Here is a 16,949-nt window from a genome sequence, read left to right on the forward strand (position 1 = left end):
TTTTTAAACTGTGCCAGTGAACATTTAATTTTACAATAATGTTAACCTTTTATAGATTAACATTAATGAAGATCAGGTACAATGAAGATCAGGTACAATTATTAACGTTTTAACATTACATGTCTATCTTATTCAGGACACGAAGTTGATGACTCCTAGAGAGAAAAATGAAACAGTTTCTAAGAAAACATCAGAATTTGAAGCGGAAGACTCTTCATCATCAAATATTGCAAAGAGTAGTGCATTTGGAGGGTCTCTGCCAGCTAAAAAAAGTGATCCATTCCAAAAAGAGCAAGATCATCTGGTAGAAGAGGTTAGAAAGAGATTGTAATAAGTATACTGAAATGTCATTTTCTAAATGGTGTTGGGATTATAAGTGAAGTACAGTTAATTATTGATTAGGTGTAATTTGGGAAGGAGGTCACAGACAATAAAAATCATGGTTAAAGCAGAATTGGTCCTCCCCAAAAGTAGAAACAGATATAAAATAAACTTATTTAGTTAAGATTATATCCGTGGTTTAGAACCCATGTCCCATTCTATAACTATCCAAAAGTATAAAAATAATACATGTATAATATTTTTGGAATTAACCATTACATAAATTGTTGGATAAATACACCCAATGATTATACTTATTAAAATACTCTGCGAATGTTATCTGTTGCTTAGCTGAGCTTCCTCTTTTTTTGAATTTTAGAACAAAGACTATACAGTATATTACCACCAAGTGAAGGTTTTGTCCTTCTGCTTTTTAAATATTTCAAAAGTGAATAAATACATGATTGTTTATGATCTTGGTTTTCTTAACCAGCTCTGTTCCTTAATAATTTTCTACTTTTCACTGGCAAGTGACCACATAATACAACTATTGCTGAGTATTACAGAACTCGGTTTATACAAATGAAATGGTCAGGCCATTCTTTAATGTTATTTTTATTACATATTTCCCATTGTTTGAATTTGTTTGGATTATCTGCCAGGAACAGAAACAGCCAGAAAATAAATCAGCTGTTTTACATTCCTGAGAGACTGAAAGAAAAGTTTGGTTTAGTGCATATTGATTCAGGTATTGGAGTTCCCTCCTTTATCTTGATCGTGAAAAAAGTTAATAAATATTGTCCAAATAAGAGAGCTGGCTGTCAGTCATTTTTCTTGTTTGCAACTTGAGGAAGTTGGACCAGTTTCATGGTCTCTAAATATTTTTAAATCTCTAAAGTTCTGTTGTTTCTCTGTATTAGTTGATTGACTCTATACTAAAGAAAAGATGATTAGTCATTCTTTTTTTCTTTCCTGATATGGGAGGAAAGGCACATTTTCTGGTTAAAAGAATTTACAGTAGCAGTGGAATGAGATAGGATGGAAGAGGAGAGCCCTAAAATCTCATAAAACTCTGAAAGTAAAGTGAAATTAATTCTCTTTAATAGTGTTTATGACAAGGAATATTTAGTGTTAGAATTCTAAGAAGCCCTCTATTTTTATGGAGGAGGAGTCAGTTTGATTATGGTTGTAGGCAGTTTCTTTTTTTCAGGATTTCAGGGTGCAGAGATTTTAATTTGCTTGTTTTTTGCTTTCTGGTTTTATTAAAATGTTAATACAGAGTGCTATTTCCATATTGTACACTTTCTTTTCTCTATTTTAGAAATGTATCCCTATGTTTTCACTAATTTATGTCTGATGATGAGGTTTCTGGCAAAGAAGTTTGTTGTCAGAATGTACTCTGTTTATTAGTAGAGGTGTTACTGTGCGGTGGATTATAATTAAGAAGAACCTGCATGCTTTAGAACCAGTCATTTTAGCAGATATGGAATTGTGAAGCTCAAGTGTGGCAGATAGTAATTCAGATCACTGCAGTCAGAACTATATCTAAATCTTTCCAAGTGTAAAGATTTCTTATCTTTTCTCTCCTGTGTAACAGGATATCCATTTAAGATAAGGGAGGAAACAGGGTTTGGGTTTGATTTCACCTTAATAGGATTGTGCCTGGAGAGTCTATATGGAGTGCCTGGGAGCTACATTGTTGAGTTTATTTTTGTGCTTATTGTTCTTATCAGGGCCTTTGTTGCATTCTACCAGTGGGCTTGGTAATTTTTGCTTTACTTTTTCTTTTCTGTTTTAGGTTGCAAGGGCAGTTTTATCTGATTCACCACAGCCTTCTAAAGGAAAAGAAGTAATATTAGAGGAACTAATTGACTCTCTAGCTTCCAACCCATTCTTAACAAGGAATCAAATTCCCCGAACTCCAGAAAACTTGAGTAAGTTAATAATGTTTTTTGTCACTATTTTCTTTCTTAGACATTACTACTATTAGAACCATGGTCTGACAAATCTTTTGGAAACTCACTTTAAAACTTTTTTTCTGTATCTTTCAATTTAGTGGCATTGGCTCTATTTGTTTTCATGTGGGGGACTTTTATTGAAGTATCAACTGTGGGCACTGTCACCTATATGGCAGTCCTTCAGCAGTATTATTTTGCCCTGGAACTGTACAGTTTTGTTTTTGTTGTTTTACTTGGCTTTTTCGTGGAAAATATTTCAGTTGATCACTTCAGAAATATCCTCTGCCTCCACACCTGATCTGTGATCAACATTTATAGAGTATGGAGGCTGTATTCTTCCAGTCAACAACCAGCAGCATCAGCCAAAAACTCTGTACAGAGATCTTACCTACCTCTCCCAAGCTAATCAGACTCCCCAGTACTTTCTTCTTACAACCTGTATTGTGTGGGCAAAGTTCGGATATTCTTGTCCTCATGTAGGCACATCATGCTGGGTGAGTGATTAGATATATAATTTCCATTTTGCTACTAGAAATGACATATCCAAAGTTAAATGGATTCAGTTCAGGTTGAACCTAGCCACTGTATAGATTGGTGGTTGGCAAACTACATCTTACAAACCAAATCTGGCCCACCCTATGTGTTTTTGTACATAAAGTTGCATTGAACACAACCTTGTTCATTTGTCAGCATATCGTTTATGGCTACTTTCACATTACAGTGGCTGAGTAGTTACCACAGATAAGATGGCCTGCAATACCTGAAGTATTACTATCTGGCCCTTTATAGAAAAAGTGTGTGTTGTGTGTGTGTGTGTGTGTGTATACTGTATATATATAAGTATATAAATAAATATATATATATATGCATGCCAAACCCTGGCCTAGATGGACAAGAAAATATCTTTTTTTCCATTTATTTGTTTGTTTATTTATAAATAACATCTTTATTGGAGTATAATTGCTTTACAATGGTGTGTTAGTTTCTGCTATATAACAAAGTGAATCAGCTATACATATACATATATCCCCATATCTCCTCCCTCTTGCGTCTCCCTCCCACCCTCCCTATCCCACCCCTCTAGGTGGTCACAAAGCACCGAGCTGATCTCCCTGTGCTGTGTGGCTGCTTCCCACTAGCTATGCTATCTATTTTACATTTGATAGTATGTATAAGTCCATGCCACTCTCTCATTTCGTCCCAGCTTACTCTTCCCCCTCCCTGTGTCCTCAAGTCCATTCTCTACGTCTGCATCTTTATTCCTGTCCTGCCCCTAGGTTCTTCAGAACCATTTTTTTTTTTTTTAAGATTCCATATATGTGTGTTAGCATACGGTATTTGATTTTCTCTTTCTGACTTACTTCACTGTGTATGACAGACTCTAGGTCCATCCACCTCACTACAGATAACACGATTTCATTTCTTTTTATGGCTGAGTAATATTCCATTGTATATATGTGCCACATCTTCTTTATGCATTCATCTGTCGATGGACACTTAGGTTGCTTCCATGTCCTGGCTATTGTAAACAGAGCTGCAATGAATATTGTGGTACATGACTCTTTGAATTATGGTTAAGAAAATATCTCTTTAATACATGTGATTTGTATGTGCTGTGTGAAAGTATATGCACATTTCAGGAACACGTTTCATTTTTTGTGTGTGGTCAGTTGGAGATGGAATTCTTTGATGTTGTTGGGCTTTGGTGTATTGTGGAGCCTTGTCATCCAACTGGCATATTTATGAACATGTACTGAGTCAGAAGTTTTATCTTAAGCACTAGAAATGAAATGTTTAATTGCATGTTCTATTTGGGAATTTATTAATAACTTGTGTTATTTCCCCCTTCATTTAATCAGTAAGTGAAATTAGGAGCTCATGGAGAAAAGCTGTGAAAATAGAAGATAACAGAAGTGCAGAACCAATTCAGATGGATACTGAACATAGAGAAGTATTGCCAGAATCCTTACCTGTGGTGCATAATCAAAAAGAGCTTAACGTGGACAGTTTTTTTTCAGCAACCACTGTGTCCGATTCTAGCCATTCTCATTTGCCTGAAGAGAAAGTTGTTTCAGATTGCCTCAAGTGTGTGCTTCAGAAACCTGTGGTAACCAGTTGCATAGGTGAACCAACAACACAGAATGTGTCAGATTTGTTAAATAAGGACATAATTTGTAAGCAAGATTTGGAATGTACAGCTTTACAGAACAAGTTTTTAGAAACTAGCCAAATAGAGACATCCTCCCCTGCTGTAGGCAATAGGAGAGATGTGATAGGTAGCAGTGAAGAAGAGTATATTAAAATATCAGACCACTCGAAAGCTTCTTACAAAGATCTTTCCATGCATAAAAGTATGTTATGGAACTCTTTTCAGATATCAAGTGGAATTAGTTCCAGTTTTAAAGATAGTGATTTTGGCATATTACATGAAACTCTTCCAGAAGAAGTTGGTCACTTAAGTCTTAATAGCTCCAGTAGTACAGAGGCCAATTTTAAACTGGAACCAAATAGCCCTATGCACAGTGGCATTTTCCCAGAAGGTGCTGTGGGAGGAAGACAGAATACTCCAGAATCAGACTTTAATTTACAGGCTACTTGGAGTGGATATGAGGCTCTGAAGAAATCTGTGCCCAAGCAAAGGGAAGAAATTTGCCTCTCTAATCCTGAAACACTTGAAAGACACAAACCAGAATTGAGCCTTACTTCCCAATACATGCAAGCTGATGATATGCTTAACTTTTGGGGCACTCATGATATGCACATTGACTGTACAAAACCATCTTCACGCATGTCCCTTGGTGAAAGAAAACGGTCTCTTTCACCACTAATTAAGTTTTCTCCAGTGGAACAAAGATTGAGGACCACAGTACCATGTAGTCTTGGAGAACGTCTACCTAATTTAACAGGTAAGATTTAACTAGATAATGTGCATATTAACCTGCTGAAGTTTTCTCTCACCTTCTCCTAAAAATAGCATGCAGTGAATGTTACATGATCTTTATTGTTAATATGACAAAATATGCTCCTTATTCCTTCAGCTAGGATGAGAAGAGTAAACCCATCATTTTTATGGGTACTTTCAGAATGTCTAGTGATTTTTTTTTTTTTTTTTTTTGGCGGTACGCGGGCCTCTCACTGTTGTGGCCTCTCCCGTTGCGGAGCACGGGCTCCGGATGCGCAGGCTCAGTGGCCATGGCTCACAGGCTCAGCCGCTCTGTGGCATCTTCCTGGACCGGGGCACGAACCCGTGTCCCCTGCATCGGCAGGCGGACTCTCAACCACTGCGCCAACAGGGAAGCCCTTCTAGTGATTTAGCTTACAATTGGTATGGGACAGGGGTGGAAAACAAAACCAAAAACCTGAAACCTATTGCTTTTGTAATAGAAACTACTGAAAGTAAACCTTGTCAAAATCTTTTTGGCTAATGGAAGGTGGTTCTAAAGTTGAGAAACGCTATGTTAAATATCATTATAATATAGTGGGACTTCCCTGGTAGCGCAGTGGTTGAGAATCTGCCTGCCAATGCAGGAGACACAGGTTCGTTCCCTGGCCAGGAATATTCCACATGCCGCAGAGTAACTAAGCCCATGCACCACAACTACAGAGCCTGTGCTCTAGAGCCCACGAGCCACAGCTACTGAGCCCATGTGCCACAACTACTGAAGGCCATGCACCTAGAGCCCGTGCTCTGCAACAAGAGAAGCCACGGCAGTGAGAAGCCCACACACAGCGATAAGAGTAGCCCCTGCTCGACACAACTAGAAAAAGCCTGTGCGCAGCAACGAAGACCCAACACAGCCAAAAAATAAATAAATTTGAATTAAAAAATAAATAATATAGTATCTGTGGTTTCGTTTGAAATAATTTGATGGGGGTGCAGTGACAAAACAAGGTAGGTCATTGTATTACTTTCCTAGGGCTGCCGTAACGACGTACCACAAACTGGGTGGCTGAAGACAACAGAAATTTTTTGTCTCTGGAGAAAACAAGTTCTGGAGGCTAGGATTGAGAATCAAGGTGTTGGCATGGCCGTGTTCCCTCTGAAGCCACTAGAGCAGCGGTCCCCAGCCTTTTTGGCACTGGGGACCAGTTTCGTGGAAGGCAATTTTTCCATGGTGGGGGGTGGGGAGGTTCAGGTGGTAATGCGAGGGATGGGGAGTGGCAGATGAAGCTTTGCTCGCTCGCCTGTCACTCACCTGCTGTGCGGCCTGATTCCTAATAGGCTGCGGACGGGTAGTGGTCCACGGCCCGGGGGTTGGGTACCTCTGCACTAGAGGATGATCCTTCTTGATTCTTCTAGCTTCTGATAACCCCCAGGTGTTCTCTGGCTTGTGGCAGCATAACACATTTCTGCCTCCATCTTCACATGGCATTCTCCCCTTGTGTTCCGTGTACCTTCTTATAAGGACATCAGTCCTGTAGATTAAGGGCCCATCCTACTCCCATCTTACCTTTTTTTTTTTTTTTTTTTAATTCTTTTTGGCTGAGTTGGGTCTTTGTTGCTGCGCGCGGGCTTTCTCTAGTTGCGGCGAGTGGGGGCTACTTTTTGTTGCGGTGCACGGGCTTCTCATTGTGGTGGCTTCTCATTGCGGAGCACGGGCTCTATGCGTGCGGGCTTCAGTAGCTGTGGCTCGTGGGCTCTAGAGCGCAGGCTCATAGTTGTGGTGCACGGGCTTAGTTGCTCTGTGGCATGTGGGATATTCCCGGACCAGGGCACGAACCTGTGTCCCCTGCATTGGCAGGCAGATTCTTAACCACTGTGCCACCAGGGAAGTCCCAGAATAATGGTAATTTTATTGCAGTTACATATTTGCATGTGAACTTTTTACTGAAATTTGCTACTACTTGGAATTTGTCCTATTTTTTCTTATAATGTTTGCTTATCCTTTTTTCTCTTTTTGAAGTCAATTTTGCAGAAGAAGAAATCTTGAATAAGAGCCTTGATGCCAAAGAATCTCCATCCGACTTGAAAGATGAAGTAGTAGCCCAGTCAACTTACTATGATGAACTTAAGTTGAAGCAATGTCACAGGATAAAAACATTTGTAATTTAAATACACATTGGAAGTGTAACTTTTTCAGGGTCTAAAAAAGTCCTAAATAATGCTTTTTAGCCTTCTCTACTGATTTTAAGTAAGGAGAGTATGTTTGGATTTTCTCTCTCTGTATGGATATGGGGTTGAAATGTGAAGTATTTGGAAAGCAAACAAGTTATGAGAAGCCATTTTGGTTTCTTGGATAATCTTGTGGGCATGAAATGGCATAGTATTAGGTTTACTAATTCATTATGTTCTAATTTCAGTTAATTAACATAAGGATGAGTAGTTTTTAATGTGTTTTATTAAGTGGTTAACTTAATAGCCATTGGATATACTGATCTTTCTTTTTAGGGAAATACACAACTTTTATTGTTTCTTTTTACAACATTCTGGTACTAAACAAAAAAAGTGAGGAAAGTAATGCTTTGGGGTGTATAATCAAAATGACAAAGTTTAAGTTTGGGAAAGCTCTAAAGAGGCTTAATGATTATTCAGGTAGGTTGATCCTGGAAAATGATGTTTGATGGAATAAAGTGCATGTGATGATAGTGAAGACTGGAGCAGAATGAATTTAGAAAAAAGGAAAAAGGCAGAAGATGACTAGATACTTTTGAGGGACATTATAAATCCATTCAGTGGGTTGTATAGCAGTTTTATATTTAGTCTAATTTAGACTTTGAGAATTTAACTCTAGTTTTTTATTTTAACAGAAAAAGTGTAAATTAAAAAATTAGTCTGTTTGGTTTTTTTTGGAGGGGCACTGTTTTTGGGGAAGGGAGCTAATTTTTTTTTCAATTTTTAAAAAATTTTTTTATTGGAGTATAATTGCTTTACAATGTTGTGTTAGTTTCTGCTGCACAGTGAAGTGAATCAGCTATACTCATACACACATCCCCTCCCTCTTGGACCTCCCACCCCCTCACCCCCCATCCCACCCAACTAGGCCATCACAGGGCACCAAGCTGAGCTCCCTGTGCTATACAGCAGGTTAAGGGAGCTAATTTTGATTGTTACTTTCCTCCTCAAAAACCATCAGTTCCTCACTGCCTACAGAATAGCTTCAGATTAACGAGAAAATTGAATTTGCGGTTAAATAACTTGTTCAGTGTTACACAGCTAAGTCAGTGGTGAAGCTAGGATTTGACCTTATTTTCCTTCCTTAATATACCAACAAGACCTCCTAGAAGTAACTAAAAGGCCAGGATTTAGGATATGGCTGCAGGAGTGGGCCTTCTGGACTCTAAATGGGAGTCAGATGTGAGGCCTCTTGTACAGTGTCCTGCCTCATGTAGTTAGACCCCCTGGCCAAGAAAACGGCTTGTCTTTAGCATCCAAGTGATGAATACATGCCATTGCCCTCTGCGAACCAGGTTGTTAAGCACACACTGGAAGGGTGGTAGCACCTACAGCACCCGTGTCTAGCCTCAACTCTTAACCATCACAGCCTTGTCCAGTTTGCCAAGAAACTGGCAAGAAGAGGAGAAAAGTTGAAGAGTTCTGGAAGTGGATGGGCTTAATACTTCATCTTTCTTCACTCATTTTGGCTTACTTTCTGTGTTGCTTGTTTGATCCAAGTTTGAAGGCCAGTCTTTTTTTGTGAGAAAAGACAGAAGAAAAGCACAAATAACTGCCTTCTTTGCAGTGGAAAAGAAAGAGGAAGAGAAAAGCTTCTCCTAAGGTGCCATATCCTTTTATTAGTTAACAGAACAAATAGGGACTCTCTAAGTCTACTGGGAAACTGTCCTCTAGTCTTAAGAAACCTAATATTGGTAAATCCAAAATTAACATGCTAAGGAGAAGGTACTAGCATCTACAAAGGGCCAGAGCTATTCCTGGATACTTAATATATCATTTAAGTCTTATACTTCTGTAAGATAGTGATATTGTACCTATTTTACAGGTAATGATACCGAAGCTAGGGAGCTTAAATGACTTGTCTAAGATGGACTTGAGGAATTACCTGGAATACATCTTAAAAAAACATATATTCTGTAGGTCTAAAGTGAGGATTAGAAATCTGCATTTTAAATAGCTGCCCTGGTAATTCTTAGGCTCAATAAATAGCTTGAGAGCCACTGCTAGTGGATAGAGATTCACATTTAGCCCTGGGGTATCTTAAAGAAGCTAGGTACACTATTACATTCTGCTTTAGAGATACGAGCTCTCTGATAAGGAAGCTGAAGTTCATCAATAAGTGTGGGCCCTGAATTAATGGGAATCACAAGACCAAAATATCTTTGGATATTAATAGATTTAAGAAAACCACATCGTTGTTGAGTCACAGCTGTGAAAGGCTGAGAGTTTTTGGCATTCTTCCCTGTCCTTTGTATGCCAGTAGTATAAACAAAAGTATATTAAATCTGTCACTTTCTCCTAAACCATTTTGATTATGACTCCTCTTCCTTATCCAATATTGCCTGCATTACCTGCCTTTTGACCTTAAGGGACTGCTTTGACCATATCACTTCTTTGTTTAAAATTCCATTAATGGTTCATTGTTAATTCCAGAAGTGAGTTCAAAGTTAAAGGCATATAAGGTCTCCTCCATAGATTCCTCTTTTCCCTCTTCCACTATGATCTCCCCCCCACCTTTTTTTTAACTGAAATGCTTTGGTGGGCATGTGTCTTTAAAAATCTTAATGCACAGTTCTGAAGCTGGAATATCCTACCTTCATCTCCCAGCCTTTCAGTTATAGTTTGTCCTTTAGGGTTCAGAACAAATCTCACTTTCACCTTGAAGTCTTAATCTCTTATCCCTGGGACTGTCCCTTCTCTGAAATCTCCTATGGCTTATGTTAACTTTTATTCACTTAGTATTTTTCATTTATTGCTTTTATTGTATTTTTTCATGGTTGTGATTTCTGCAGTTGTATTGATTAAATACATACAGACATATACTTACGTAGATATGTGTGTGGGGTGTGTCCACACATACATATACTCCAAGGGCCATAGATCATCCTTAGCAGATACTGAAGTATTGGAATTGTTTTCTTTGCCTCTGTGTGATGGAATTAAAGTAATGGTAAAGACGGAGGGCTACTTTATTGCTGTAAGAGTACTTTTTCTCATTACATTCACAGCAGAATATACCTTGTTTTATTCACTATTCATAAGATGGTGTGTAAACTGACTTCTCTATCAGTTTGAAACTTTAGACAATGCCCTTACGTTCTAATTGTTTTAAATGTTTAAAGACAACAAGCATATAATGTTGCTTAACATGAAAAATGTTATCAAGTGGAATAAAGACTATTGGTTGTTAAAATCAATTTGGGGGAATTTAATTGAAAACAAAAATACAAGTATTTTGAAAGCATTCTTTACCATGTGTTTCTTAACCATGATGTATGGAGTCAATTTGATTTAAATTCTTGAGACCTGTATAAAAGGAAATCCTGTTTTTCCCCTACTCTGAGTATACTAAAATTAAAGAAGATAGGTTTAAGGACATTTTCCTTAATGTAAAGAAAGTATTTGCTAAAGTAAAGCTCTCTTTCACGTTAAGTTGCACATACATAGTTGATATACCTTTTGCGTTATGCACTGTGAATGTTGAATTTAAAATATTTGTGAGTCCTCCATGGGACTATCTGTAAATGTTTTACATACTAGTCTTGAATAAATGTTCAGTATTATACCACCTAGCTCTAGATTTATTAAATGTATTTTAAAATGATTTTTAAAAGTACATATATACCCTCAGAGTTCATTTGGAGTCTATACTAGCTTATTGCCAAAGGCCCTAATTAGACTAGTTTAATAACATATCTGAACAGCTTCTTGCTCTTCATGGGTAGGGATCTTGTCATCCACAGGTGCTGCTATAAAGGATTTAATAAATGTTAAATAACTTTATAAAGGTTTGGAAATTCCCTATCACTTATATTTAATGTCTGTAAATAGAGATAATGCCTCATTTGTAAAATGAGGTGAGAGGAGTTGATCAGAGGTGTTTTGGCTCTAAGATACTAGATTTCATTTAAAACAATCTATGAGGCGGCTGTAACGGGGCACTTTAGGTCTGTTTTTTGATTTCACTATACCACACTGCCAATTCAAAATAGGAACCTTAGAATTCTTCCCCCAAAGTATGTAATCTAAGAATCTGATTCAAAATTATCCAATTTCCAGACAAATACAGATGGGAAAGTGATCTTGCCCAAAGCAAAACACTATTCTTTGAGAAGTCATTTAACTTCCTGGCTTCAGTTTACTCAATCTATAAAATTGGGGGATTTATATGAAGGAATAATGTACAGCTAAAAAGCTAGGATTTTTATGATGAAGAGTTAGGAGAGGTTAGGAGAGGATCTGCAATTACACTGCCTAGGTTCAGCTGTATAACCTTAATAAGGTCATACCAGTTTTCTCATCTATTAACAGATAAAAGTAATCTACCTCACAGGTTGTGAGGATTAAGTAAGAAAATGCACATCAAGTATTTAAGAATACCTGGGATTTAGTAAGGGCTTAAATACTTAGCTAGGCTTCACATCCAGTAATTTGGGAGCGGGGAGGAAGAATGGCTCAGTGGGTGGTATTGACAGCTGACACATACTGAGTATGTGCCAGGTACCATTCTAAATGTTTTCCATGTTGCTTTAATTTAATCTTAATCCAATAAAGTAGTGCTATCCTTATCCATATTTTACAAATGAGGAAACAAGCACAGTAAAATTAAGTACCTTGCCCAGTTCACAGAGCTAGTAAGTGAAGGGACTAGAATACTAACTCAGCTCAGGTGGTCTAGCTCCAGAGACCGTTCTCTTAACCACACTGCTACAGTTGCTATGAAACATCGTTAAGGTGATGGGAGCCAAGATCACAAAATCAAACTTACCAGTTAAGCAATACTTGTGGGCAATCAGAATCTATAGCTTTAATATTAACCACCTTCAAATTATTTCAAATAAGACCATATTTTAAATTGCTAACAGCAAATGTTTATTCATGGTTGAAGCCAAAAAGAATTTATAAATGCATTTTAATACCTTGCTGATAAAATAACATTCCACCTTTGCAACCTTGTAAGGAATACAGGAAGATATTGTAAAGGCTTTGATGTGTATATCTATTATAACCAGGTAATCAGAACACACACACACATACACCACCACCTACTTTAGTGTTAACACCATACCAACTTTTCAGAAAGGCCATCTTGAAGCTCTACTGGATAGCTGAGTAAATAGCGTCCAAGGCTTGAAGACTGGGGAGAAGGGAAGAAAGGGATGGAAGAAGTAAGCAGCACACATTTCAAAGCCCACTTTTAAGCACACGACATTATGAATATTAAAAGAAAAAGGGGGAAGGCAATTCAGCATTTTCAGAGAGCGCATTTTGGCAATATTCAACGCATAAGAAGGCTGTGCTTGGGACCATCCACTCTCTCCAGCTTCTCAAAGTGTTTCCTGGCATTGCGAATGTTGATCAGAGTAGCTGCAGAAGGGATCGACGGATCTGACATAACCACCATCACGTACGTGTTTGATGTGAAGATGTCGATGAACGCAGCGAAGTTAGAATTCCTAACCTCCATGCTCTGGAAAGAAGCGGCCAATTTACTGCAGCTCAGCTTGAACTGCTTAATAATGTTGCTGATCTTCTCGAATCGGTGGACGTCACGCTGCTCTTTGCACTGGTAGTGGGAAATGACCAAGAACGTCGCCCTCTCAAACAGCAGAACTTCATCGGCCTCAATAATCTGGGCAAAATTCCTGAGGTTCATCTCCAGCTGCTGAACATTGGGAATCAGCTGATAGACAATACTGGACCAGGCTTTGTAGAGCGTTTCATCCCAGATGGATGTTCGAAAACAGGCACACTCCAGCGGGCGAGACAAACGCCTCAGGTCTTCCTCTCGCTCTTTAAAAATCAGGTCACGCTGATCCTCCTGAACCAGATCCATTTTGTGCACCAGGCAGAAGATTTTGGCATCAGGAGAGTTCTGGAGGATGGCTTCCAGACACGACTGGTAATAATGCATGTCCTTTTCCAGTTCGCGGCTCTCCACGTCGAACACGTAAATCAGAACCTCGACATTACGGAAGATGTTGTCTCGCTGGCTGGTGAAGTAATTTTCCATGAAGGTGTCCTGACCGCCACAGTCCCACAGATTCAGCACCAGGTTGCCCAGAAATCGGACGTGGGAGTGCTCCACATCAATGGTGGCACCCAGGCGCCGGGTGTCACGAGCGATGTAATTGGCAAAGATAATGGACCTCATGCTGGTCTTCCCCGACCCGCTCTTCCCCATCAACAGCACCTTTTTCTTCATGGCTGTATTTGGCATCACCCGCCGGAGCTGCCGCGGACTGGGCCTCAGGGCGCGGCCTAACTGCAGCGAGTCGGAGGGAGGGAGGGGCCGAGGCTTGCGGGGGCTCCGACGGCCGGGCCGTGCAGCTGTGCAGCCGGAGAAGCCGAAGGTGCGAGCTCGGCGCTGGGAAGGCGGCGACCAGTGAGCTCTTTCTCGGGGCAGAGCGCCGTGGGGTAAACCGCTGCAACCGCTACGGAGAATCGCTCGCCTTCCGGAGAGGAGAGCCTCTGCGTCTCCGCTGCCACCCACTTCCGGCGGCGATCTCGCGAGAACCCGCGGTCTCGGCCTTCGCTGCACAACGAGCTTTGATAAGCCGCTCTTTTAACGAAACGCAGCAGGGCCCACCCGAAAGAGAAAATGGAAGGTGAACCCAGGAATCTGGTGTTCTGTTCTGCTATTTAAACGGGGCCTACGGTTGCAAATTGTACGTGTGTGGGCAGTTGGGAGAATGCTGCCATCTCGTGGCCGAAAAAACCCCAGCACACCACTACGCGCTTTAAGAGCGCGGTGTGCTGTTGCGTGGTTTTAGGCCTGAGCAGCAGACAGGGAAAAGCCGAAGAAGGCTTAACTTCTCCGCCCAGTTAGGCCTCCTCAGATTCCCTGGTTTACTCAGTACAAGGACAGGGGAGATAAAAACTGTGCAGATGTTCAGATGTAAGTGATTGCCCATTGCTACACAGCTGAATGGTGGTGAATCCCTCCCGGGAGATATCCTAACTCCCAGTTAGTGCTTTTTCCACTTGGAAGCAAGTTCCTTTCTTACACCTGCTTTCTCGGTAGTCTCAGACTTTGGGATTTATAATCAGAACTCCAAAGCTTGAGGAAACTCTAATATAGAACATTACTTACTACTCACAATAACCCTATGAATAAATAACCTCATTTTCAAGTCAGTAAATGGAAGCTTATAGGGGTTAGGTAACTCTACCAAGTTACACGTCTATTACATAATGAAGTGCAATTTATTTTTAAAATATAAATTGTATATATTTAAGGTGTCCATCATACACAGTGAATACACAGTCCGTACACAGTGAAATGATTACAGTCAAGCTAACCTATCTTGTATAGTTACCAGTTTTGTGTGTGTATGTGGTGAGAGCACTTGAAATCTACTCTCAGTAAATTTCCAGTATTCAATACAGTGTTAACTATAGTCATCATGTTGTAGGTTAGATCCCTAGACTTACTTATCCTGCATAACTGCAACTTTTTATCCTTTGACCATTATCTCTCCATTACCCTCACTTCCCCCTACCTGGTAATAACTATTCTCTCTGCTACTATGTATTTGACTTTTTTTAGATTCTACAGATAAGTGAGATCATGCAAGGTTTTTCCTTTCTGTGTCTGGCTTATTTCACTTAGCCTGATGCCTTCCAGTTTCATCCTTGTTGTTGCAAATGGTAGGATCCCCCTTCTAAAGGCTGAATAATATTTCATTGTATATATAAACCTCCATTTCTACTTTTTTTAATGTAAAAAGATTTCTTTTGATTTTTTTGTTCAAAACTTAACACATCTTCAGTTTTCTGAGCCAGTAAGAATGTTCTCTAACACCATATTCTACAAGTGGATATTGACATAAATTTTAGCTAAAATATATCAACAGAAGAATTCCTGCTATTCTTAGAAAAGTTGAACATTTTTGGTTTTTAGCATTCAGTTTATTTAAATTCTTCTAGTACTTATATTGGATTATGATGATTTTTCCCCCTTTTCCCCAGTGTTATTGAGATATACTTGACATATGATATTGTATTAGTTTTAGGTGTACAATGTAATAATTTGATATATGTATATATTGCCAAATGATTACCACAATAAGCTTAGTTAACACCCATCCCCTCACGTAGTTACAATTTTTTTCTTGTGATAATAACTTTTAAGATCTACTCTCTTAGCAAGTTTCAAATATACAATACCGTATTGTTAACTATAGTCACCGTGCTGTACATTACGTGTCCAGAACTTATTTATCTTATGACTGGAAGTTTGTACCTTTTGACCACTTTCACCCATTTTTCCAACCTCTTCAAACCCCACCTCTGGCAACCACCAATATGCATCTATGAGTTTGGTTTTTTAGATTCCACATATAGATGAGATCATATAGGATTTGTCTTTCTGTGTCTGACTTATTTCACTTAGCATAATGCCTTCAAGGTCCATCCTTGTCGTTGCAAAAGGCAGGATTTCTTTCATTTTTATGGCTGAATTCCCTCTCCTGTCTCTCTGATATTTATTGATATATTAATATCAATCACATTTTCTTTATCCATTCATCCATCAGTGGACACTTGGGTTGATTCCACATCTTGGCTATTGTAAGGAATCCTGCAATGAACATGAGGGTGCAGATATCTTTTTGAGATAGTGACCTTTCCTTTGAATACATACCTAGTAGTCGGATCGCTGGGTCATATGGCAATTCTATTTTCAATTTTTTTGAGGAAACTCCATACTGTTTTCCATAGTGGCTGCACCTACATTCCCATCAACAGTGTACAAGTGTTCCCTTTTCTCCACATCCTCACCAACATTTGGTATTTGTGGGGGTTTTTTAAAATTTTTATTGGAGTATAGTTGCTTTACAATGTTGTATTAGTTTCTACTGTACAGCAAAGTGAATCAGCTATATGTATACATATATCCCCTCTTTTTTTGGATTTCCTTCCCATTTAGGTCATCTATTTGTGTTTTTTGTTTTTTGGCTGTGTTGGGTCTTAGTTGCTTAGTTGCACACGCAGGATCTTTGATGAGACATGAGGGATCTTTCATTGTGGCATGCTGGTTTTCTCTTCTCTGGTTGTGGTGTGCAGGTTTTCTCTTCTCTAGTTGTGGCGTGTAGGTTTTTTCTCTCTCTAGTTGTGGCACTCGGGCTCCAGAGCGCGTGGGCTCTGTAGTTTGCAGCATGTGGGCTCTCTAGTTGAGGCGTGCGGGCTCAGTAGTTGTGGCCTGTGGGCTTAGTTGCCCCGTGGCATGTGGGATCTTAGTTCCCTGACCAGGGATTGAACCCATGTCCCCTGCATTGGAAGGCGGATTCTTTACCCCTGGACCACCAGGGAAGTCCCTACTTGTTTTTTTTTTAATGATAGCCATTGTGAAGTGATATCTTACTGTGGTTTTACTATGCATTTCTCTGATGATTAACGATGTTGAGCATCTTTTCATGTGCCTGTTGGCCATCTGCATGTCTTCGCTGGAAAAATGTCTACTCAGGTCTTCTGCCCATTTTTAAACTAGGTTGTTTGTTTTTTTGATGTTGAGTTGTATGAGCTGTTTATATATTTTGGATATTAACCCCTTATCT

General features: G+C 39.3%; 2 protein-coding genes across 2 annotated transcripts in view; one reads left to right on the forward strand and one right to left on the reverse strand.

The window, feature by feature from the left end:
* Positions 1 to 11,142, forward strand: part of HAUS6 (HAUS augmin like complex subunit 6) — a 44,477-nt gene extending 33,335 nt beyond the window's left edge. The window contains exons 14-17 of the mRNA XM_079925943.1: positions 137 to 313; positions 2,120 to 2,255; positions 4,139 to 5,185; positions 7,184 to 11,142. Coding sequence (XP_079782069.1) covers positions 137 to 313; positions 2,120 to 2,255; positions 4,139 to 5,185; positions 7,184 to 7,332 — 1,509 coding nt within the window. The 3' untranslated portion in view covers positions 7,333 to 11,142. The remainder of the gene's footprint in view (positions 1 to 136; positions 314 to 2,119; positions 2,256 to 4,138; positions 5,186 to 7,183) is intronic.
* Positions 11,143 to 11,249: 107 nt separating this feature from the next.
* On the reverse strand, positions 11,250 to 13,872 carry RRAGA (Ras related GTP binding A). Its single transcript, XM_079925946.1, has one exon. It carries the CDS (start codon positions 13,610 to 13,612, stop codon positions 12,671 to 12,673), a length of 942 nt encoding a protein of 313 aa, XP_079782072.1. The 5' UTR covers positions 13,613 to 13,872; the 3' UTR covers positions 11,250 to 12,670.
* Positions 13,873 to 16,949: the final 3,077 nt, after the last annotated feature.

The sequence above is a fragment of the Stenella coeruleoalba genome, assembly GCF_951394435.1.
Source record: "Stenella coeruleoalba genome assembly, chromosome: 7".
NCBI lineage: Eukaryota > Metazoa > Chordata > Mammalia > Artiodactyla > Delphinidae > Stenella > Stenella coeruleoalba.

Coding starts and splice junctions, on each gene's coding strand:
- RRAGA (XM_079925946.1), bottom strand. CDS start 13,612: ATGCCAAATACAGCCATGAAGAAAAAGGTGCTGTTGATGGGGAAGAGC.